This window comes from Artibeus jamaicensis, unplaced genomic scaffold, assembly GCF_021234435.1.
Source record: "Artibeus jamaicensis isolate MK-2021 breed Jamaican fruit bat unplaced genomic scaffold, CSHL_Jam_final scaffold_847, whole genome shotgun sequence".
Taxonomy (NCBI): Eukaryota; Metazoa; Chordata; class Mammalia; order Chiroptera; family Phyllostomidae; genus Artibeus; species Artibeus jamaicensis.
In genome coordinates this window covers 1,724,251-1,749,173 of record NW_026522057.1, presented here as the reverse complement: position 1 = coordinate 1,749,173, position 24,923 = coordinate 1,724,251, and the positions used below count along the sequence as shown (strand labels likewise).

The following is a 24,923-nucleotide window of genomic DNA, read 5'->3' as shown; positions in this document are numbered from 1 at the left end:
CTGAACTCTAAACCGGCTGGCCGGATCAGAAGCCTTACCTGACTCCCCAGTGTGACTTATACCTCCCTACTTCCAACCAGACTCCACATCCCACAGAAGCTGCAGAGTGACAGATTTGAGGGGAGCATTCATTTGAATCCCAGCCCCTCCATTTCCCTGCTGTGTGACCTTAGGCAAGTCACCAAGACTCTCTGAGCCCCAGTGTGCTTATCTGTGAAATGGAAATAACAAGAATATCTACCTCCTGAAGGTGGAGTGATGTCCATCTTAAACTCACTTATGTTTTCCAGGAGTTCCAGGTGATGGGAGTTAATGTCTCCATTACATGTTCCAAAACAGGCTTAAAGGAGGCAAAACCCGCATCTCCTTGCCTTATACTTCCGTTTCTCCAAGTAGTTTAATTTAACTTATATATATAAATATCTATGCCGGCAACTACAAAGAATAAGACGATTCTAAGACCAGGGCCCTGTACTCAGGGAGCTCCTGGAGCGGGGTACAGGGCAGGGAAAGGGGGTGCACGCAATCAACCGGTTTAATATAGGGCTGCATGCAGAGGTGTGCAGGCTGTGGACTCTGGTGCAACTTAAGGTGCAAAGGGCTGTAGCAGAAATGGCTGACAGTCCTGGGCCCAAAGCAAAGCAGATATGAGGACAGAGGAACTGCCAGGGATGGACAGGGTACCTGGAGCTGATATGCGTGGCTCTGTGATAGGTGGCCCTATGATTGCTGAGCCAGGCAGGGTCCCTAGAGAGTGGATTTTTTTAGTGGGGGGCCCTGAGCTGAAGTTTCACAAGGGCCGGTATGTGATATCCCAACTCAACCACTCAGCGTGTTAGAAGGGCCAGCCTCCCCTTTGGTGGGGCAGGCAGCCCAGGCCCTGCTGGGCAGGGAGAGTCTGGGTAGGGGGCTGAGTTTCTTCCTCTGCCCGTCTTCCCTCCCACTTGTGCCCCTGTCCCCAGGCTCGTAGTCCTCTGCTCTCTGTGTGCTCGGTATTCCCTGTCCTTCAAGGGCCTTCCCAGCCATTAGGGGCCCCATTCTTCCTCAGGACTCTCCCTGCCCATGGGCCCTCCACCAGGGTCCTGAATACTTCCAGCCTTAGGCCGGGTCTTACATTCAACTTAAACTCCAGTGAGTCTCTGCTCTCTCCCCTGCCTACCTCCCAAGTGTTTGCTCCTGTCGGGACTGGACACCATCTTCACTCTTTGAGCCCAGGCTCTCCCCAGGGCTGCTTCCTCAGAAGCCTGTGGGGAGTGGATGCCACCGATTCCAGACGGAGCTAGAGAATAGGAAGCCCAGAGTGGGCATGAGCTCATCCCTTCACCCATTCGCTCATTTGACATCACTCACTGTGCCAGGCCCTGATGAGAAAATAGACAAGTACAGTTACAATGTGACGGGTAGGGCTCGGAGACTACAGGGACACATAGTCTTGCCTAAAGGTTCAGATAGGACTGCTTCCTAGAAGAGATCACCATTGAAGCTGAGCTCCAAAAGGCAGTTTTCTAAGCAAAGGGAACAATGTAGGTAAAGGCCGAAAGGTGAGAGGAAATGGCTCATTTGAGGAACTGAAAGAAGCCTGTGTGCCCAGAGCAAGGGTGTGCACAGGGAGAAGTGGGCGAGCAAGGCTGGCCAGGTAAGCAGCATAAATACCCCAACAGGCCTTGCTAGGGAGGCCCTTTCAAGCCCCACCTCTACTACGTGCTGCTGTGGGACTTCAGGGGTCTTGCCTGACTCCTGAGGGAGTTGCCTTATCACTGAAATGGGAGTAATCCCAGCTGCCTGCACCACAGGCAAGGATCAGACCGTTCTGCACCCAGCCAGGGCCTGGCTTATTAGAATGTCGTTGCAGACATAGCGAGACATGTCCTTCTGCAAAGCACCATTCTAGTCACAAGCCTCAGTTCCCTGTCTACTGATTAGGTAGGGGTGGCGTCGATTGCATTGGGGGGTGGGGGTGCTCTATAAATCCGCCCAGCCTTGAAATGCCACAGCTTTGTATTCCCCAGCTCACAACACACCCTTGGCTCCTAAGGCCCCAGAATGAAGACGAGGGGAGGCCCCCCTACCCGTACGACCCAGACCCTGTGACTCCCTTCATCCTCCTATCCAGTCACACTCAGCAGCCCTGCTGGACCATCTCTGCCTTTGCCTTGGCCATTGCTCCCCACTCCCCTCTCTTGCCATCCTGCACTCCAGACCTCTGGCGATCCCGCCCCCAGGAAGCCTTCTCCTCCTGAGCGATGACCTCATTCTCCTCCTTCCCCCTTCAGCCTCAGAGCAATACCCAGCCTGAGAGCTTCGGAGCCTGGGCCGCACTTCTTCCACGCCCTCAGAGCACTGGCCCCAAACTTTGAGGGTGTCCCAGGATTAAGTTTGAAACAGCTCATGATAAAAACGAAAGGAAGGGAAAGAAACGCAGGGCCAGACAGACCAATGGACAATGGGGACAGGGGCACAGGGCAGGCTCTCCCTTCAGCAGACCCAGCCTGAGCCCTGGTAGGCTCCACCTGGGTTCCGTCCCTCGGCTCCGCTCTGCAGTTCAGACTGGGAACTAGGATGTGATTTTTAGCGAGGGGGTGCTGGCAGTGACAGGGCTCAGAGGCCCATGGCGCAGCTGGTGACAGGCTGTGCCTGGCCAGGCCTCCCAGTGCCCTGTCTCAGGACCGCTTTGCACATAACCTCCAGCCCAGCCCCCCTCGCAGCTGCCTCCCTGCTGACACTGGCCTGCGTTGTCCTGATGACCACTGTCCACTACGACAGGGGGAGGGCCAGGTCTGCGTGGAGGGGGGGACTCTGGAGCCTGTGGGCAGAGCCTCCTAAGGCTCCCCTGTTGTCGGCCTGGTCCCCTGCACCCCCAGATCCACAGCTCCTCAATTTCCCCAGGAGGGCAGGAAGGCACGAGGAGACAAACTCTGTGTGAGTCTCTGTGCTTCAGGCTGTATACACATTCATTTGTTACAGCAACCTGGAGGCCAGTTATAATCCTCAGTCTCCAGGTTCAAGGAAGTGAAGATTGAGGTAGACTAAGGCACTAGCCCAGAAGATGCATGGGTAGCAGTGCTAAACTGGGTTATGAAACCAGTCCCGTGACTCCCAAAACTCAGGTTCCGCCCTCCCCAGCTCCCTCCTAACTCTACTCCCTACCTTCAGCCCAGAGCCTGGCCCTGGGTTTCTGCCTATGAGTGAGCCACCAGGGCAGATTATAGGAAGTGCAGGTGGAAAGAATGTCAATGTGGAAAGAAACAAGTTCATAAACTTGAGGGGGGAGGGACATGTTTCTAGAGGGGCGATTGGGTCCAGAGTGGCTGGCTCTGGGTAAGTGTCTTCTCCAACTGCCTCTCCGGGTCATGGAAGCCCAGTGGGTGGCCACAGAACAGACCAGGAACAGAGCCTGCCCATGCAGACCCCTATCACTTCCCAGGGCTCAACAAGGGGGGGAGAGGCTCCCTTCCCGGGTCTCCCCCATGTCCAGGTCCCAGCAGAGGGCAGGGGACCATTGCACCTCCCATCCTACCCAGTCTTTGCTCCCGATTTGATTACTCCGGCCATAGGTTTTGGTGTAGTGGACAGGACAGAGCCCTGGACTGCAGGAGCCAAAAGTTTCTTCATTGGGCTTACCGGAGACAACTTTGGACAAGTACTTTTGCACCTTTCCTGCCCAAGGCACTAAGTATCCCAGGGTGGTAACAATAGCAACCACAGCAGCAAACACTTGACACAAAGGGCTTGTATGTGCCAGGTGCTATTCACATGACTTTATGCATAACCCTGCGAAATAGGTACTTTTATTCTTTCTGTTTTACAAACAGAGAAAGTTGAGACACTAACAAGTTAAGTAACTTTTCCAAGGTATTCAAAAGGACCCTTTTATTTAAATGGTTAATGACAAAGTGATGTCTAAAACGGTAGAGATATTTTGTAAAGGTTGAAGTGCTGTATAAATGCAGAGGTGGTTTTCCTAAATAGAGGCATTTTTAAGTGGAGGTGGGTGCTTTTGAAAGGCAGGAGTGTTTGGCACACGCAGGAGTGTTTTATATTACACGATGCTGCCCGTTGTCAGAGGCGGCCATTCTCTGATCGGACCCAGTCTCCTAGACTGCAGCCTTGGGGGAGGGGGGGTGCAGATCACAGTAGGTAGCCCACCAGGGCAAGGTCAAATTGCTCCTATTTAGAATAGCATTCCTGCTTAAAAATCACAAAATGTCACCCTTGGCAGGGATACATTCTTACAGCTCAGCTCAGATAACCCACCGCCCCTGCAAGAATTGGCTTCTGTAGTGCCCGGGAGGGTCCGACGGGGAAAGGGGCTGGGAAAGAGGAGGCCCCCTCAGAGAAGCTCAATTTACCCACACCCCCATCTCACACACACACACACACACACACACATCCTCCCCTTTCACCTGCATTCAGTGCTGCATTAATGCACATACATCCTGCCTTTCCCATATCCCAGAAAATGGAGCCCTTAGGACGGAGGAGAACATGGAGCTAAGATAAGACTCCCCCATTTCCCCAACAGAAAGGGCACTTCCAGGAAGAGTGTGGGAACTCCCGCTGTTAACTAGACTGCCAGATCACTTCCCCCCTGCCCGGGGCAAATGCCTGAGTTCCCTGGCTGAGGCCAAGATGAGTTTAATGGGGCATGTGTCCCAGGTCCTCCTGCCCCACCGTCCTGGTCAGGCTGGTACCGAGCAGAAAGAATGGCAGAGAACAAGGAAGGTTACCAGAGAGGCTGAGGGGCATTAAGTCTTGGGGCAGGACTGAAGCACTTGATTGCCCAAGGGTTGAACTTTGGGAGACACAAGAGTTGGGCTGAAGTCGGCATCCCGACATAGCTCTGAAAGTGGGAACTGGGGCTATCTGGGGGAATTAGCATCACATTCAGGTTTACATCGAAGTTTAAGATTTGAGCTAGGAGGTAGGGCTGGGTTGGCTCAGGGCACTGGGGTTGGTTTGGCTTCAGAGCTTCCCTAGAAACTGCCTGCTTTGTGCTGGTCTAGCTGAGCCCATCTTCAAAAAAGAGGGGATCCCTAATAGTTACCCAAGGCCTCTGGTCTGGGAGCTTTACTGAGGAAACGGGTGGGACGGTGAGGATCGGCTTTGGAAGGGAGCAGAGTCAGCGTCCCGCGCTGGGAATCCAGCGGGGCGAGGACCCTGCTACTGAAAGGGTGTCCCACAGACCAGCAGCATTCCCCTAGGAGCTCCGCGGAAATGCAACAGCAACTACCCGATGGGAACCTGCATTTTGACACAAACCCGTGAGTGTTCACTTGAAGTTTGAAAAGCACTGGGGAAGTTTTCTTGGCTGGAAGCCTGAGGAGGGGGTGGGACAGGAGAAGGGGGTGGCAGGGAAGGTCACGGAGCACCCTGCACCTGAGCCTGCTCCGGGGCCTCCTGCCCGACACCCCCTCCCAACGCTGGAGCCACAGCGACACCTACTGACCATGAGCACCTAGGCCACCCCCTCCGGGACCTCGGGACCCTGTGGTCCCGCCCCGCCTGGCCTCCGCCCAGAAGCTGGCATCCCTGAGTTCTGGGGGTCTGGCTTCCCCAGCGAGGCTGGACCAGGTGTAGGGTGGGGCAGGGCTGCGTGCGGGCTGCGGCTCTGAGGCTCCGACATGAAGAAGGCAGGACAAGCGAGCGGGTGTCCTCGGAGGCGCCAGAGCTCCGGTCACACACAGAGCCTGGCATTTTCTCCGTGTGCAGCCGCTTTTCCACCCTCTTCACTCAAGCCCGCAGCCGGAATGCGCAGGGTCCATCTTCCCGTCCCAACATCCATCCAGCGCCCCCCAAGGAGGCGGGGTTTGAACCCATGTCTAAACGACTCTTCCCCGAAGCAGACTTTTAGGAATTACAGTAAGAGAAAAGCAATTCAGGGAAGGGGAGCCGCTGGGCTGTTTCCGGTCCGCGGCGGCAGTTGCTGGAGACTCCGGTGACTGGCCGGCCCAAAGGGCCCCGGGGCTGTAGGCGGCTGGCTGGGGGCCGCCGGGGAGGGGAGAGGAGCCTCTCTCCCACCGCAGTCACCTCCCCTCGCGTCATTCCCAGATCCGGTTACCACCGCAGCCCCGCTCTGGTCTGCCCTCAGCCATGAGAAGGGCTTGCCTGAAAACTAGACGATTGTGGTTGCTATTAGTGGTGATTAGTTAAAACATCAGAGTCTAAACAGTCGATTGGTTCTAATAATTGATACTAGGGCTCAGCTGTGATTGAGATGGGGCGAGAGAGGGGGAGAGAAAGGTAAGGGAGACGGGAAAAGGAGAGACGATGAGAAGACGGGACTGGCAGGAGGGCCGGCCCCGGCTCTGCAGGGGCTGCCATTTCTTGGACCCCACAGCGGGCATCGTGCCAGGGCGAATCTAGCCCCTCACTCCGTGTGCTCAGAAGGCATTTTAATAAGTCGCATCACTGCGTTATCATACCCGCCCTTTTACTCTCCATTTTAAAGGTGAGAAAAATGAGGTCCGGGAAGGTAAAAGCTAGCAGGTGTTCAGTACAATTTGGTGAATGAATGGACACATAAATGAATGAAGTCCCAAAACCGAAATCCAAACCCGGGTTAGCCTGACTCCAAAACTTTGGGGGACAAAAGGGACGTGGAGAGGAGATTCGCAAAGACGAAAAAGAGGGAAAACACAAATTCATTCTCCTCTTTCTCCCCATCTCTCCCCTCACATACACAGTGCCTCTCACGCACGTGGTCCGTCCTCTCTCCGTCACAGAACATACCCCCTCTGTCACCACACACACACACACACACACACATGCATGCCCCCCCGCCTCTCACACACAGAGGAACCTCTGTCACACGCCTCCTGCTCCTCCACACTTTTCCTCTCTTCTCGCCGTGCACACCTCTCACTCTCTCACTCACACCACATCTCTGTCATAACCCCTTCCTCTCGTCCCCCTGCACACCCACTGTCACACACATGCGCACACCCTAGTGCACACCGACAGCTCTCGGCGGCTCCTTCCACCTGCCTTGCCTCCTCTCCTGCTCCCAGGGGCAGGCCTCTCTCTCGCCCTTCTGGAGTCACACATCTCTCTCAGCCACGCTTTTTTATTTCTCTTCCACACACTTCTTTCTCTTTCTCCCACTCTTACTCATACCTATTTCTCTCACATACACACCTCCACTTTTCCGGGGCCCCCTGTCCTTCTTCTCCAGTGTTGCATCTCCAGCTCTTAGAATGTCACTGGGCTCGTAGCAAGCACTCAAAGGCTGTTTGGGAAATGAGATAAACACATCCGCACCTCTCTCCATGCTTCACCCACACGTACACACACACACATGCCCCGCTTCCTCCCTTCCACCCCGCACCACACACACACATCTCTCTCGTACACATAGACATATGCTTTGGGCCTCTTCCTAGAACCAGCCCCCTCATACTCTCCTGCTTTCTTGCCCTTTCAGGAGTCAGGCCCTGAGGCCTCCAGCTGGGCTCTCTCTGGCTGGGCTCACTCATCTCTGAACTGTCCCCAGATCTGGAAGGGCCGCAGGGATTTCCCCGCCTGGCAGTGGTGCTGAGCTCCAGCCCAGACTCCTGGAGCAGGCTCGGCCACTCCCCACCCCCTCCCCAGGTCACACACAGAGGCAGAGCGGCCAGCGAGCAGGGTGGCTGTGTGTGCATTGCCATTAATCAGCCCTCCTGGTCCGCTAACGAGGCTAATGCGGTAAGTGACAATAGCCCATCTTGGTTCCTGATTTAGGGGCTCAGGACGGAAGCTGGGCTCCTGGGAGTGAAGACGTGAATTCTCCACGACACTAAACCTTCAAATAAATCTCCTCCAGTCAGAGAAGCCCAGGGCACTAAATCCCACGCGCCGGTAATTGAAGCCCTTAGAGCTTTCTCGGGTAGGGAATTGCTGAGCGAGAGGGAGAGAGAGCAGCCGGGGTTCCGGGCGGGGTGCTGGGCCGGCAGGGCTCTGTGACGGGGGCGGCTGCTGGGGAGCCTCTGTGGGCACGTGGCTGTCCCGGCGGCTATGTCGTGGGTCAGTGTTTCTGGGCACGGGATGTTACCGTCCAGGTGTGTCCGCGTGGGGCTCACCACCTGTCCCCGTCTCACCAGGACGGGGAACATGTGCGATTTTCTGCAACGGCCTCTGTCTCTGCAGGGCCTCTACCGTTGAAACCCTCGGAGCCCCTGCCTCCCGCTGACTGTGAAGCCAGCTTTCACTCAAGCAAAAGGAATTCTCGACTTCACCCCGATTGCCTTCCTTCCCCTACCCCCACTTCTCTCACCCCACACCTGACCACCCACCCTCTGCCATCGTGCTCTCTTTCCGGGCCTTCTCCTGTGGTCCCTTCCTCACATCAGCATGGCCACCGACTTACGGAACCGTCACTACTACCCACTCTGTGCCAGACCCTGAGTCAGGGCCTGAGTGAGTCTGATAACCTCCCTGCGCTCAAGGAGCCGAGAGACTACGAGGTGAAGCAGTTGGATAAACAATTAATTGCAAGATTATATGATGAGTGCAATAAGAGATATAGACATAGAGGAAACATAGGTGAAAAATAGAGTAATTAACTATTAGAGCAGGCTTTGAAGAGGAAGCCTTGCCTGGTACAGTCCTAGGAGTTACAAGCTGGCCATGGGGAGCTGGGTGTCATGGCCGTTACTGGCCGTGAGAATGCTAAGTGAAGAGGAAGGTCTTGTGCAGCCATAGCTCACAGCATCGCCAGAGGGGACGTGAGGTCGGAGAGGGGCTTGTATGATGAGTTTAGTGTTTATGCTGTGGGCTTTGGAAGCCGAGAAAGGTCTTGAGTGACTGATAGGACCCGATTTGTATTTGGGGAAGATCCTTTTGGCTGTCAAGATTGAAATGGATTAGAGGGGAGAGAGATGTTGTTAGGAGACTTAATAGGAGAGACTGGAGATGTTGACGCCTGAACCAGGGTGTGGAGAAAGAAGCTGGTTCTGAGGATGCTTGGGAGGTAAAAACAGCTAAGATGTTGACTGACTGGATGTAGGGACCTGAGGAAAGGCTAAGAATCCAGATTGCCAATTTAGGGAGGACTGTGCATGGTGGTACCATTCACTGAAATAGAGAAAGCAGGAGGAAGACAGGTTAGAGATGTGTAAGTCCCATTTCAGGCAAGTTCAACTTAAAGAGCCTGCGTGCTGGGCATCTGAGTAGGGCACCTGGCACACAGCGACTCAGGTGGGTCAGGACTGGAGGTGCGAATTGAGGGAGTGAACCCAGAGCAGAGCTCAAGCACAGAGTGTGTGGGGAGAGGAGTAGATAGACACAAGGTTCCTCGAATGAGGAGTTAAGAGCGTGGGCTGTGGTGTTGCCCAGCCTAGCACTGCCCCTCGCCAGGCCGCCGTAGGCGAGCCACAGAAACCGTGCATGCCTCTGCTTCATTTATGCAGCGGGGGCTGACTAGTGCCGTGGTTGGCACAGAGCGAGCATTTGATCAAGGTCACCACTTCCCTTCCTCCTCGTCTAGTCACCTCCTCCTCATCCACCACATTTCAGCCTGTGTCCGATCCTCAGGGGCCCCTCCCAGGACCCCTCGGAGCAGGGCCTGCTCCATCATATAGGGTCCCACTGCACCGTCTGCCTCCCTCCAGCACAACTGCAGTTCCACAATTTTTGTTGATTATTTTATTGCTTCTTACTTTGTAAGCTCCAGAAAGAAATAGATTCCATCGCATCCTTAGATCTTGGTGTAGTGCCTCATACATGGGAGACAATAAACATTTATTGAATTAACAAATAAATGAATATAGCCGGAGTAGCCGTTTGGTGAGCATCGGGGATCTAATTGAGAGCGGTTGGAGGGAGCGTCGAGCGGTGGGTTGAGAAAACCAGATCGCAGTTGAGTTGAGAAGTGTTCAGGAGATGAAGGAGTGAGGTCAGCAAGGCAGACTCTTGGGAGCATCTTAGGCAAAAAGGAAAGGAAAGGCCATTAGCTATCAGGTGCCACGTGGAAGGGAGGGATGAGTTGTTGATGCTGGGGTGGCGGAAGGGACTCTAGCATGTTTATGCTGATAGAGCGAAGCAGGAGGAGAAAAGAGGGGATGCAGGAGAGGAGGGGGCCACAACCGCTTTCCCAGGGAACATAGATAGGAAGGCATCCTGAGTACAGCACAAGGGATTAAGTTAAAACAGGAGAGGGCAAGTTCCTCTTCCACTGAGATCAGAGGAAGAAAAAAGAAGACAAGTGTGGATCCAGAAGTTGAGGGAATTCATGCCTAAGAACTGCAAATTTCTGTGATGTAGGAAACAAACCACCTCGTGAGAGGGGTGGGGGGCAGAAGCTGTGGAGGGGACTCAAGACAGTAAAATATTATTGAATTGTCTCTGTGGGGAAGAGGAGACGGAGCTGACCAAGGAAGGGCATGTAAAAGGGTTGCTTAGTAGGGGTGAGATTGGGCACTATGAATTCTTATCAGTGCGTATCTTCGTGCTTTTGTGCTTTGCTCCAGCTGCATTCAACTGCCTACGTGTCAGATAAAAAGGAGAATAGCTGGATTGTAGAAAAGGCAAAAGGGGCAACAAGGCAGAGTGTGTTGGCAAGAGAGGGATGACGTGACGCGCCCTGGCGTGCAGGCTAGAATCCATGAGTGAGTGGCCTCTTGGGAGATGGGAGAATAGAGTGAGGAGCAAGTAAAATGGGTGCAGGCCATGAGAGAGCTTGGGGCCGAGGGAGCCTGTCACAGAGCAGTTCGGGTTGTTGACAGGGTCCTCCAGGAAGAAATGGAACAGGGGAAAATAATAGGAGTTGAGATCAGGGCAGTAGTGATGAGGTTCGGGGTGGACAGGTGAGTGTCAAAGCCCGCAGTGAGTGTGGAGAATGGAGAGTTGCCGTGGTGGGGATGCAGGGTGGTGCTTGGCCTCAGGCCCACAGGGTGGAGAGCAGTGGTCTGGGAGCAGCAGTGAGCACCAAGGGAGATACTGACCCTACCTCCTGGCCCGAGGGACCTGGGGCTGGGAGTGTAAACAGCCTGCACTGGAGAGTTCTACAGGGCGTGGTGTCTCCAGATGTGCAGGTTTGGGGGAAAGCTAAGAAAGTGAAGGGAGTATCTAGGGACCTAGGATGGAGAAGAGTTTGCGGCTGTGGTGTTCATTCCCACAGGGCATGATGGGAGAATGGTAAAGAGACATAGGTGGAGCTGCTCTGGCCCCTCCCTTCCCCAGCATCTCTCCTAGCCTGTCTGCATCTCTGCCCTACCACCCCCAACTTCACATCTCTGCTCTTTCGCCCTCCACTCCCACACGCGTGTTCCCCATCCCATCCGCATGTCCCTCCCTCCTCTTCAAAGACTCCTCCCTGGATCTCCCCTCCCCAGACCCTCCTGCCCTGCCCCACCCCGGCCGGCCTGAGTGAGCAGGAACCCCTGCACCTTCATTTCTCAGGTCACTGCTTGGCTAATGGGCTATTAATTTGCTCAATCGTCCCCTGTGAGGCAAACTCAATTTCTGCCAGCCAGTCGTCCCTCCCTGTCGACAGCGTGATTGATTGGAGGAACAGCTGTCACCGCCCGGCTGCCTGCTCCCGGCCTCCTTCCCTGCGAGTCCAGGGCACCCCTCCTCCTTGGGCCGCCGCCCTGCGCCCACAGAAGCAGCACACCCCTGCCACCTGCCCGAGGATCTGTCGCCAGCAATGAAAAATGACAGAAATATTTAAGGACAAATAAGGTTTCCCAACGCAATTGAAAATGATTACAGGCAGCTACAGATGGGGCCAATCTGATGCGCAGCAGCAAATCAAATCGAATTTCCTTATCGGCGTATTATTTTAGGCGTTATCTGGCACGTTGATGCAGTTATCAATTCAATTTCAGCCGCTGGTCTGCTGTTTACTGTCTCGCCTGTGCTGGGAAAAGGTAAACATGCTCAGCCCAGCAAATTAATTTCTGGCTGAAGCCAGAGGCTGCAAAGGGCTGCTATGCAGGGCCCACAGCCCCCACCTTGGCCCTGGGCTCCCGCTGGCCAGGCCAGCTGGGCGCGGGGCAGGCCAGAGCATGCCCGGGGAACAGAAGCCCCGCTAGCTGACTGCCCCCCGCCTGGCCCCAGCCCCAAGCAGGATTCAGGGCTCCTAGGAGGCTGAGGTGACCACTGTTGGCTCCACGGCTGTTGCCAGGGAGAGGTGAAGGTCTCCCATTAATTCCCAGCTAAAAATGACAAATTCATCTTGGACGACAATTAAATGAAGTCAGTAATTGATGCTAATTGATCTCCAGATGCAAGGGCTCCCCTCAGCCTTAGCAGCACGTGGCTGTCTTGCTCACTCTGCCCACCCCAGCCTTTCTCTTCCTCAACTTCTCTCTGCTCCTCTCCTGGTCCGGGCTCACCCCCTAGGGCTCCGGGTCTGTTGACCCCTTAGGTCTGTTGGAGACTGCCGGCCTGGGCTGGGCTAGCAGGCAGTGCCCGGAGCCTAGCAGCTGGCCCCCTGCCGTCCAGCGCTGCAGGCACTTGTCATCAGTGCCCCGAGTTCCACCCGCCAGCCTAGAAAGCAGGTAACACTGCCCTCCTTCGAGGTTCGCGATTTATTGCCCACAGCTGTGGAGGTTCCACTTCGTTTTTATAAGCCCATAGTCAGAGCCAGCAGGGGGTAAAGCACACTTGGATTTACTTTACTTTAAACAGTACAGTCCAAGCATTTTGGCTGCATGGCAAGGAAGGCACCAGGGGAGAGGGGAGTGTGTGGGCGAGCTGGCAGGAGGATACAGGTATACTCAGGCTGTGTTTGCGTGTATACATGGTGCTCAGGTGTGTTTACCTAGAGGTGAAAAAATACCCACAGTTGTCTGAGCACCTGTGTCTGCCAATGCCCACTCGGGCACCTATGTCAACATTTGAAAGGACATGTGTACTTGTCCATCTGTGGCTAGTTTCCTGAACTGGGCCCTTCTCTGCCATTTGTGAAGCCCACTCCAGGGGAACTCCACCTGCCCCGCTCACCCAGAGCGCTCGCCGGCCTGACCCAGCCCAGGGCACACTGTCTGGAAGTTATTAGCTGAGGGAGGAGGGGAACTGAGTTGTAGCTCCACAAGAGGAGAGAGGGGCTGCTGTTGTGTTGGGGATAGCCAAGGTCAGCGGTGTGAAATACTGTGACCCTCGAAACCCCTAAACAGGTTGGTTTAGGAGCAAAAGCTCCTGGGGCTAAGGGTTCAGGTTCCGTGGCCAAGATTCAGTGAGTTTGACGGTGCCTTGGCCCAGAGCCCTTGGCTCCAGCTCAAGCCCAAGTCTGAGCCTAAACCTGTCCACACAGGCTGACCTCTGCCTGCCCGTCTTGCAGCTGTTCTCCATTGGCCACCCAGGAACCACATCCAACTCAGTCTAGGCCCCCTGTGTTGCTGGGGGCAGTAAATAGCATCTGTCACCATAGGGGTCAGGGCACCAGCCAGGTTCTGGCTTCACAGGAACCTGGAGCTAGCAGGATGCCATGTGGAGTGGGCACCGCCGACCTGAGCTTCTGCCAGCCGAGCGGGGGGGGGGGGAATGGAAAAGGGCAAAGGCTTGTGGGCATGAACCAGTCACCCTGTGTATTATATCTGAGCATATACATTACATGGAGCTGTGTGAGGGGTCTGCACATGTTCTATGGAAGGAAGAGGAGGAAGCAAAGAAGAGCATATCTGGTAAGGCAGATGACCAGACCAGGGTCAGGGAGCGGAGGAGGAATCAGAGAAAAACCCACGACACCTCCCTGCTAGCGTCTGCATCTTCGGGGTGGGGCAGGTGGTTAGCAAGGTCAGCGGTCATTATTCATTCATCCAAGGAATATTTACTGATTTCTACTTTTACTACTACAGCACTATTCTAGTACTTCGGGCTGTGCCTTCTGCTGGGTGCCCGGGCTACAGCAGTAAACGACTCACTCCTTGCCCTCAGGACATGTATGGTCTAAAGAGGGTGACAGACTCAAAATAGGCCATTATAATGTCCTGTGACTAGAGGTAGCGCAAGAGGCACAAAGGAGGCACATGGTGCAGTCTGGGGAAACCAGGAAACGCTCCCCAGAAGAAGAAATTCTGAGTCCGAGAGCATGAGTAGGAGTTAGCCAGCTTGTGTAAATGGTCCCTGCCATATCCCTTTTGGTTGCTTGCCAAGCCCAAAGCAGAGACAAATAGGCCTGTTTGGTTGCAAGTGACTCTGGAACTGCTAAAAACGTCACCTCTACCTCTGAAGCACCAGCTACTGCCGTGTCTGGGCAGGAGGGTGCACAGCTGTTCCCAGGGCGTCTCTGGGCACTGGCAGATGAGTGTGGGCCACAGCTAAATACACATCCCTCCTCTGCCCACCCCACCCCCACCTCCTCGACCAGGGATGCCTATTAATCCTGACAAATGATGACTTACGAACATGTAATGCAAACTGATTCATCATACATTCAAATCCGCCGCCCCGCCCCAGCGGGAGGCCCCAGCCAGACAAGTGTATTACACGGATAATGTATTTGACGTATTAATAAAACCAGCCGCATTGCTCTGGCGCGGGGACTGGGGAATGCCAATATACGATGACAGATCACATATTGATGAAATCCAGATGTTTGGAATCATAGTCTTGGGGCCTTGTTCATATTGACTGAAGGTAAAAAATGCCGTCTGTCAGCCTGTTAACCCTTCCTGTCCCACACTCAGCAGAGGCGCCAATCACAGTTTTCTGGAGAGAAGAGAGGGAGGAAAGGGACGAGTGAGAGGGGACAGCAGATGAGTAATTAGGTGTTTGGATGGACGAAGAATAGATGAAGTGGGGGGTAGTTGTGCTGTGGAGACCACGGGTGGACGGGACGCTTTTCATGCTTTCTTTTCTTCACCTCTCAGCAGCAAGTGGCCCCGTCCGTAACATTGCCCCATTCCCTGGAATTCTTCCCCGTTTGGCTTCAATGACATCACGTTTGTTCTCATCCTCTCCTTGGCTGATCCTTCTTAGTCTTCGATGACTTAAACTTCTTCCACCTGTTAGAGTTACTTAGGGTTCTGTTCCAGCCTCTGCTTACTGTACACTCTCTCCCCAAGGTGATCTCACCTACTCTTACCGTCATTCCTTTATTCATTCAATAAGTGCATACTGGATATTCACCATATGGCTTGTTCTAGTCACAGAGGAGGCAGCAGTGAACTTCAGTTCTGATCTCTAAGCCGGTGTCTCCAGTCCTATAAGTCTAGCCCTGGCTTACGTATGGTGCCTACTTAGCATTTTCACATGCAGGTCTTAACCTGTCTTAGTTCCTCAAACTAAGTATATCCAAAGCCAAACTCATTTTCTTCCTTATCAAGCCTCCTGCTCATTCTCTTGTTCCACAAGCCAGTAAATAGTCTACCATGTAGCAGTTGCACAAGCCAAAAACCTTGAAGTCGTCTTTGCCTCCTTTCTGTCCTTTATCCCCATATCCAGTCCACCTGCTTCTGGTATCTCCGGCATCATGACCATGCCGAGACTAGTCAGCGTTATGTCTCACCTGAGTTAGTGAGATAACCTCCTAAACAGCCTTCCTGCATTTGCAGTTAGAATGATCCTTTTAAAATGCCAGTCTGGCCAGAGTAAGAAGTCAGAGAGAACCCTGGCTGGTGTGGCTCAGCGGACTGAAATCCGACCTGCAAACCAAAAGGTCGCCAGTTTGATTCCCAGTCAGGGCACATGCCTGGGTTGTAGACCAGGTCCCCAGTAGGGTGCGTGCGAGAGGCAACAGATCACTGTTTCTCTCACACATTGCTGTTTCCCTTTCTTTCTTCCTCCCTTCCCCTCTCCAGAGAGATTTCAAGTATGAGAAGGACTCAGTGCTCTGAGGGGGCCATGTGAGAAGGAATGTGTTGGCTTCTAGAAGCAGGGAGTAAACCCCAGATGACCGCTAGCAAGAAATGAGACTTCAGTCCTTCGGCTGCAAGGAACTGAATTCTGCCAACATCCAAATGAGCCTGGATTCATACTCTTTCCCAGACCCTCTAGATAAGCACCCAGCCCGGCCACCATCTTGACCTCAGCCTGTATGACCTCCGAGCGGAGGTCACTCTGTGCTAAATGTTTATGTTACGAAACTGCAAGGTAAAAAGCATGTGTTGGTGTAAGCTACTAGGTGGCACATTGTTACACAGCAATAGAAAACGAATACAATCATCCTCCTAGGTGACTGATTCATCATTTTAATGGATTCTGATGATTTTAAGCTGCTGTACTGGACCTTCCAAAGTGTTACCGTAATCTAATCTTTCCAACTGTATCACATTCTTACTAGTTGCTTAAAAGTAACACTCACTCCCATCAAAAGAGACAACCAATCTTCCATCTTGCTTTTCATTTTCCAACTTCCTGCTCTTTCTGATTGCTTTCACAGTTAGAGGGTCAAGGCATAACTCTTCTCTGGATTCCTTTGTGGCTTTTATTTAACATTTCTCATTGGGTCTTAAATCCCTATACAGAAGGGATGATGTAGTTCATGACTTATACTAACATTTTTCAAAAAAAAAAATTTCCCCCAAAATGCAAGTCCGATATGCCACTCCCATGCTTAAAACTCTTCAATGCCTTCTCACTTGTATGGTTTTAAAAAGTCCGTAATGTGCCCTGGCTGGTGTGGAGGATTTGTTTCTCTCCTTCCCCCCTTCCCTCTAAGATATTTAATATTTAAATTTGTTTTAAAAAAAAAAAGTGTATGTAGTTTTTAAACCCTCCAGAATCTGGCCTCTCTATCATATCTCCACACTCTGCCACTCACTCTCTCTGCACCAGCCACACTGAGCTCTTTCAGCTCTTCACTTAGGCCTTCTCCCTTCTGCACCCTCCACGTGCCGTTTTCGGTCTAGGGCACCACTTCTTCACAGTCATCGCCTGACTGGTTCCCACGCATCCTTCAAGCCTTTGCTTAACCATCACTTCCTTCACCTCCCATACTGGATGGTGTGCTCCCAAGTTCTGCGTATTTCCCTTTTTCTGAGTCTCCCCTAGGGACATGTGTTTAATGCAGGTAGGTCCTTCCACAGGTAGGTCCTAAACTTCCCGAGGGCAGACAGTGTGTCTGTCTTATTCGCTCGTGCATAGCATTTGTCCCAGCAGACCCGTCATCAGTGTTCCACTGGCATTCATTCGATGTTAGTGAAGCATTCCCAGGTGAGCGGATGGGTAGGCAGGGAACTGGGTATGTCCCATGGCAAAGAGCCCTAGTTTTTGGAGTCAGAAACACCTGGATTTGACTCTCTACTCTGAACCTTCTGCCTCCCTCACATCATTGTTCTGAGCTCCATTTTCCTCATCGGCATGATAGAAATAATAATACCTAACCTTACCCTGCGTGGTGGATTGAGTGCAGGCTGCAAACCAAAGGGTCACTGGTTCGATTCCCAGTCAGGGCACATACCTGGGTTGTAGGCCAGGTCCCCAGTAGGGGATGTGTGAGAGGCAACTACGCATTGATATTTCTCTCCCTCTCTTTCTCTCTTACCCTCTGTCTATAAATAAATAAATAAATAAATAAATAAATAAATAAAATTTTAAGAGATGTGTTGTTAAAAAGTAATAATAATAACACCTAACCTCACAGGACTGTTGTAAGGATTAAATGAGATGAAATATGTGCAGCACTAAACCCACAGCCTAACACAGAATAGCATTCAATAAGCAATTATGATTATGGATAAATCGATGGATGGATGGATATATTGACATGCAAACCAATAAATAGATACATGAGTATTGATGGATAAGAAGAAGGAACTTCATGGAGGCCAGAAGGGCCAAAGTACCTAGTGAGCCCTGTACAGCCTTGATCGTAGCAGGGAAGGAGGCCACATACCAGATGCAGGGCAAGGTCAGGCTGGTATCAGGACGGGGTAAATACAGACACGAATAAACTGTCCACCTAGAAATAATAATGACTCATCCCTCCTACACAGCCTTGATGTAACTGGATGTCCACTAACGTCCTAGGAGTTAATGATTTTGATCCCTGTTTCACACAAGAAGAAACTAAAGCTCAGAAGCATTGTGATTTGCTCAAGTTCTCATAGCTAGTAAGAGGTCACTCTACCGAATGTTGCTCAAAGGCTCTCCTGTGTCTTCATCACTAGGAAATGGGAGCCCTTTTGGTGGGGGTACAGGGAGAGGAAGAGCAGGACACACACTCATGTGTGTACACAAACACACACGTAGACACACCCACATACCCTTAAAAGTCCTAGCCTCTGTTGCCATGCGTCATTAAAGTCAACCCTCACCTCCACTTTAATCAAGCTCCTTCTTCAGTCAGACACCAGCAGCCAGGTCCTGCCTCTTGGGGTCTGTAGAGGAAAGATCATGTCGCTGGGATTTGCTGCCAGAACAAGCAGAGGGGCGAGAATGGAACCACAGGCAACTAACTATCCGGGATAAAACCAAAGAGGCCAAGCCGGAGAGGCTATCGTATGGTGGGGAGTCGCAGGGCCAGACATGAGTTAGTGACCTAGGAAGGGCCTTCCCTTTGGATGAGACCCCCGTCCTCCAGGGTCCAGTCTGCACTAGGCCTCCCTGTGGAGGACGGCCTAGAAGCAGCAGCTGTGTCAGCCCTGGAGTCCCTGCTCCCAATGGTCAGCAGTTCCCGACAGAGGGGGGCAGCAGAGGGCTGATCTGGGACCCCAGGTACCCGAGGCCTTGTTCCGAGGCTTGAGGGCTCTACTGGCCAGAGCCTGGCCCAGGAAAGGAAAGGGCTACGCGGCCTGACCTCTCCTCTCTCCACAGCTGCCTGTATCTCCCATCACACTCACAGTCAGTGACTTCCTGTTGAAACCTCTCGTTTTCCAGTGGGGAAGGTATTTCAGCAGCTAAAAAGGGAAAGAGACCCTCAGGAGGCCACACAGCTAGGGAGCTTCCAGGCTGGACCTGTCTCTCAGCCGTGACCTTCCAGTCACCTCTCGGCTCTTTGACCTTGAAATGCCCTACCTAAGACTGAGAGTAGGGTCTGGGGGCTCCCGCTGCTCCCCACCCTCCTCTTGCTTCAGGGGATACCTGTGGCAGGCAGAGAAGTGGAGGTGGCAGGTTCTGTGGGAACCGGGGTGGCGGGAGGGCGGTGCGGTAATGAATGTGGACGGGAGGCAGAATGAACGATCCATCTTTGCATAGGAGGGGAGGGGGCTGCGGGCGTTCCCCCCACACACTCACACACTCAATCAGGCGCTGTCAGACCTCGGGCCGCCTGGCATTTTGGTGAAGAATCTCTCAGCTAAAAATTGTTGTCAGTCCCATTTCCTCGTTATCAGTGCAAGGGCTGAGGCAGCGCCCGGGGATTAGCAGGAGCGGCGAGCGCCCGCACCTGCCATCCTCTGCCGATAACACTGGGCCTCCCGCCTCACCTCCCCCATTCATCATCTTTAGCACTGACAGCCCGTCCCAGTCCCTGTCCCCATCCCCTCGTGCATCCCATGTCTCCCCACCGTGCTGCACAGACTGGCTTCTGACCTCCCAAGGTAACTAGGCCTCCGGAGGAGGGACAAGATTCAACCTAGGCTCAAATGACCTGGACCCACCTGTGTCAAAGGCCTTGGCCAGCTATGGGATGGGGGGCCAGGGCAGAAGTGAGGGATGCTCCAGGGGAAGATGCTTTCTGACAGCCTGAGCCTGGTGGGCTCAGTCTGCCCACCTGTGATGCTGGCAGTGGTGCTGGAGAAAGGGTCCCTGCATCAGATGGGTACCTGGGCTAAGGACTCCTGGAGGCCCCTTCAGCCTGAGATGGGCTCCCAGATACTGGGAACCGTGGAAGGGAACAGCCAGAGGATGCCTCCTCCCAGGCCTAAGACAAGTAGGGGGTTGAGGACTTCATTCCCACCCCCACAAGACCACAGCCCCCTCCTCTGGCCATCCCCAGCAGTTTTATGGCCCATTTTATGGCCACTGTAATGGCCCAGGTCAAAAGCTTCAGGGAGCTGTATTCTGGGAATTATGCAAACGAGGAGCAGGCCCAGGGCCAGAGTATGGATTTTGTCATTAAACCTGGGCAGGCCATGTCGTTAGTGCAGTAAAACCCACGTCATGACCACAGGTCTCAATATAAAATTATAGGGAACACAGCGGGGGAGGGGAAGCAGGAGGCCCACGGTCACGCTGACACCTGCCACTCCAGCCCCTGAGAAAGCGGGGCAGGACGGTGGACGCAGGCTGCGGGGCTCCTCCACGGATCCCTGTCAAGGCTGCTCCTGAAGCTGGGAGCCAGGAAGCGGGCCCATTGTCTCAACAGGGAAAATGACTCCGGCTTTAGTTGCAGAAACGCAGATCTCTGCGGCAGCCAGACGGACGAACTGAGACCAGGGACATGGGACTGCTGAAGCCCGGTGCCGGGCTCGGAGGGGCAGAGCCGGGCTCTAAGGAGCCCCGAGAGCCAGAGTTGGGGTCCCAGGCTAAGAGGGGACACCGACTCATATTTTCACCTTGGCTCGGACCCTAGGCCTTGGACCCTCCTTTCTCCTGTCTCCTCTTTTACGAATTCCCTCCTTAATCCCAGGCTTTGCCTCGGTGATTTGTTTCAACAGCCTTGTCAACTCTCCCCTATTCACCTTTCCCCTGGTTCCTCCTAGAATAATATCCATCCCTGAAGTAGAATAATCGTTCAATAAATGTTTGCCGAATTTATAAATAAATGAGGCAATGAGATCAAAAGCCAAGTACAGAAGTCCCCACTCAGCTCGGAGCCTCAGTTGTCCCATCTGTAAAATAAAGATGATGACCTGGAGGCTGTCTAAGGTCTCACTCACCTCTGAGAGCCTCTGGCTCAGTGCAGTTCAAGGCAGAGCTCAGAGTCAAACCCTCATCTCCTGCCCTGGCCAGTGTGGCTTTGTTGGTTGGAGCACCATCCTGTAGCCAAAAGGTTGAGGGTTCAATCCCACGTCTGGGCGCATGTGATCCCTGGTCCAGGTGCATGCAGAAGCAACCGGTCAGTGCTTCTCTCTCACATCGTTATGTCTCTCCCTCCCTTTTTCTCTCTCTAAAAACAGTGGGGAAAAAAACTTGGATGAGGATAAAAAATATATATCCTCACCTCCTCACTTTCAGACCAGGGCTACACCTGCCTCTTTTACTCAGAGCTGCTTGCCGACTGTCCCCTGAGCATCTGAGGTACAGCCACCAAGGCACATGAGCAGTAGGGCCCTTTGCCCTCCTCAGAGACCTAGCCACACAGACCAGAGGCTTTCCCACCTCACCCTGACGAAAGCGAAGCCTCCAAGCCTGACCTCCCAGCTCTGCAAAGGTCATCTGACTTCTGGGCGACCTGCTCTTCGTCCCTCCCTCCCTCCCTCCCTCCCTCCCTCCCGCTTCTCCTCTCCCTTGCTTCATCACCAAGCACCTGGTCTGTGTTGGGTCTGTTTCCAAGTGTCTGTAGATATAACTATGGATAAGAAACGGCTCCCTGCTCGCAGGCAGCTCACGACCCATTCATTCATTCACTCCCTCCTGTGCTCCCATTCTCTGCCCGGAACACTTCTAAGTCACAACTTGAATTTCACTACATTGGTTAAGGCTTCTTGTTTCCACTCCTCAAGACACACATCCAGAGTGAGTTACTCCTTCCTGTAAGCACGCAGGAGAGCCGTGATCATCCTCAGTCTGTGTCGAAGGGAGGTGAGTTCCTGTGTTCAGCCTGAACCGAAAGCTCCCTCAGGCCTGGGGCTGCTGGATTTCACAAATGAAAAGACAGGCATTCGGGCAAATTGGACTTTTAGAAAAACGATAAATAACTTTTAGTCTAAGTATGTTCCATGCAACATTCGGGACATACACTAAAAACTATTTCACTATTTATCTGAAATTTGTATTTAACTAGGCATCTTACATTTTTCATCTGGCAACCCTGCTCAAGAAAGCATCTTGATCATCACCGGCATGGCCTTCATCTCTCTGAAAACTGATTTTGACCGTCCCTGGGCACCAGTGGGCAGAAGAAGCAGGGAGAAAGGTCCGGGCTGAAGCTCGGAGTCCTTTCTGCAGCTCAGAGTCCTTTCTGCAGCCGCCAGGCTTCCCACGGACAGGCAGGGTGCTTCCACATAAATAGGGCTCCTCCGCCTTATGCCAACGAGCAGAGGCCAGGGGAGCGCTGGCTGGGGAAAGTGGCACGGGAGGGGGTCTAGGCAGCCCCAGGGCTGTGCCGGGCAACCTGCAGGCTCCTTCCCAGCATGGTGTGTTCTGGTTACCAACAGGGACAGAGGGGGGACAGGTTTAGGCTCTCAGCCAGCACCCAAGGTGGTACAGTATTGCCAGCGCTGTACTTACATGCGCTTGAGTATTGGGAGCACGCGGTTTGAAGGACATTGTGAAGGGGGAGAGCCCAGAATCTGTGAGATCCACAGAGGCCAGTGAGATTTACCCCAGTGAGAGGTGGCACAGCCTAACCAGGGGGAACACAGATTCCAGGAGTACTGAAGGTGAGAATGGACGAGACTTAGTGGTGAAATAAACGTGGGCATAGAGGCGAATGTTACTGGCTTTGGTGGCGAGGTGAATGCAGGTGTCATTGACTGGGATGGGCACTGCTGGAGAGGAAGCAGGTCTGGGAAGGGGGAAGAACCTGAAAACGTCATTTGGGATGGTTGAGTTTCAGATTCTCTTGGGACATCCAGGCATCGACTTCCAAAGGCATTGGGATATAGGGGTCTGGAGAACACGGGGGGATCCAGGGGAGAGTGACAGATTCTGGAGGCAACAGGGCACCAGTTGGAATCAGGGCCCAGAAGGAACAAGACTGTCCAGCAGGCAAAACAAGGAAAGAAGAGGCTGTGGAAAGAAAAAACCCCACGGAAAAGCGAGGAACTGGGACAGAGAACTACCCTAAAAGATGGCATTCTCCTGGGTCCCTTCCAGCCTTTCCCGCCTCACCATGAGGGCCTCTGGGGCAGGGACCAGATCTGCATGTGGTCTGTCCCACTGCTCAGAGTAGAGAGCAGACGGTGTTTGTGGAGTGACTGCAGGAAAGGATCTCCTTCCTCCCTCTTTCCTTCCTTCTCCAGATTCAGGGGAGCGAGGAAGCTCTAAGGGGAAAGGAGAGGCAGGGAGGGCACTGGGTGTTCTGGGTGACGATGGTGTGATTGAACCAAGACCTTCACTAACCTGTGTGAAGTGAAGGGAACGAGGTGTGATGGCCCGGAGCAGTGATTTTCAACCTTTTTAATCTCACAACACACATAAACTAATTACTAAAAGTCTGTGGCACACCAAAAAGATATTTTTTGCCAATTTGACTGCGCCAAAATAGGTGTAATTTTTATTCATGCACACCGATGGCAATGCTTGTGTTGGCTGTTGTCATTCTGTTATTTGACAGTCTAAGGAAAAGAGGTCAGTGCCCCTGACTAAGCAGTCAGGTATTACACATTTTAAAAATTCTTGCAGCACACCGGTTGAAAATCGCTGGCCTGGGGCATCGATTGTGTCCTGATGGATTTCTGAGAGGGGTGTTCACGGCTACAGCCTCTGGGGCTGCAAAAAGGAGTGACCCTCACGGTCTCTGAGACCCTCAGGCTCACTTTCCTTGAAGCCAAGTAGCCCTGGGAGGCATCGGCAGCCTTGGGTTGGAGGATTGGGACACCAGGTTTCCTCTGCAGACCAGCCCAGCTTATATTTCTGTCTGTTCTTCTTCCCTCACCAGGTAAGAAAAAGGCAGCAGCCTTGTTTGACAGCCAGGCCCCTATTTGCCCCATCTGCCAGGTCCTGCTGAGACCCAGTGAGTTGCAGGAGCATATGGAGCAAGAACTGGAACACCTGGCCCAACTGCCCGCCAGGTAAGCCACCCAACAGGGGAGCTGGCCTGCCGGAGGATTCCACTCAGGATTCTAGCTGCCAGGTCCCAGGAAGAGCCGCCAGGCCCGCACCCAGCCTCTAGGTGGAAGACGAGGCCCCGATGCCGCTCTCCTCCAGTCCGCTTTCAGTCTTCAGATCCACCAGCTGAATAGTGCTGCCTTCCTCTTCTTGCTCTGCTTGTGGAGATGGGAAGAGAGCGACCCCTCTTGAGGCCACAGTCTCAAAAGGGCACAGGAGGAGCTAGAGGGGGATAAGCCACTCCACAGCCCCTGCACTGCCACGCTGCGCCCCAGGGCAGGGTGAGGGCCACAGGGACCAGGCCTGGTAGCCCCACCGGAAGTGCAGCCTGGTGCTGCCATCCAGGGGGGTAAACGCTGCCTTCTCCATGAATCTCCAGGTCTGAGAGGCGACGGCCCGGAGGACGAGTCCAGGCCGGCCCCCCACCGTTTCGCGCTCCCCTGTCTATGTCCAAAGGACTGAGCGGAGCCCCCTGGTGGCCTGGCGGAGGAGCCAGGTTATTAAATAAAGCAGAGGAGGGGTGTACCAGTTTACCTCAATCTTAGCAGTGTAAAGCAACCATTTCATTATGTTCATGGAATCTGTGGAGTGAAGAATCCAGGCAGAGCACAGAGCAGGTGACTCGTATCCACTGCAGGATGTCTAAGGCTGGGGAGGACGCGATAGCTGGGAGCTGGGAGCGTCTGGAAGCTCTGTGACTCACACGTAAGGCTGTTGTTGGCTGTCATCTGGAACGTCAGCAGGGGCTGTGACCGAAGCACCTACACACAGCTCCTCCATGTGGCCCAGGCTTTCTCATATCATGGCAGCTTTGGGGTAGTTGGACTTCTTAAATGGTAGCTTAAAGCTCTAAAACAAATGTTGTAACCAATGATATATGGAAGCTGGGTCATTTTTTATTTTTTAATCCTCACCTGAGGATATGTTTATTGATTTGAGAGAGAGACACAAGAGAGAAATTGAGAGGGAATCATCAATGTGAGAGAGAAACGTTGATTGGCTGCCTCCCGCTCATGCCCAGACCTGGGATCAAACCCACAACCTAGGTATGTGCCCTGACCGGGAATTGAACCTGCAGCCCTTTCATGTATGGGATGATGATCCAACCAACTGAGCCACCTGGCCAGGGCTGGGTCAGTTTTTATAACCTAGCCTCAGAAATCACTCAATGTCACTTCTGCTGTACT

The 24,923-nt window shown here is 53.3% G+C and overlaps 1 protein-coding gene across 2 annotated transcripts in view; it reads left to right on the top strand.

The window, feature by feature from the left end:
* RNF220 (ring finger protein 220) overlaps nucleotides 1-24,923 on the top strand; it is a 222,399-nt gene that overhangs the window by 163,123 nt on the left and 34,353 nt on the right. For both annotated transcript variants that reach the window (XM_037149258.2, XM_037149257.2), the window contains exon 2: nucleotides 23,567-23,699. In XM_037149258.2, coding sequence (XP_037005153.1) covers nucleotides 23,567-23,699 — 133 coding nt within the window. The remainder of the gene's footprint in view (nucleotides 1-23,566; nucleotides 23,700-24,923) is intronic.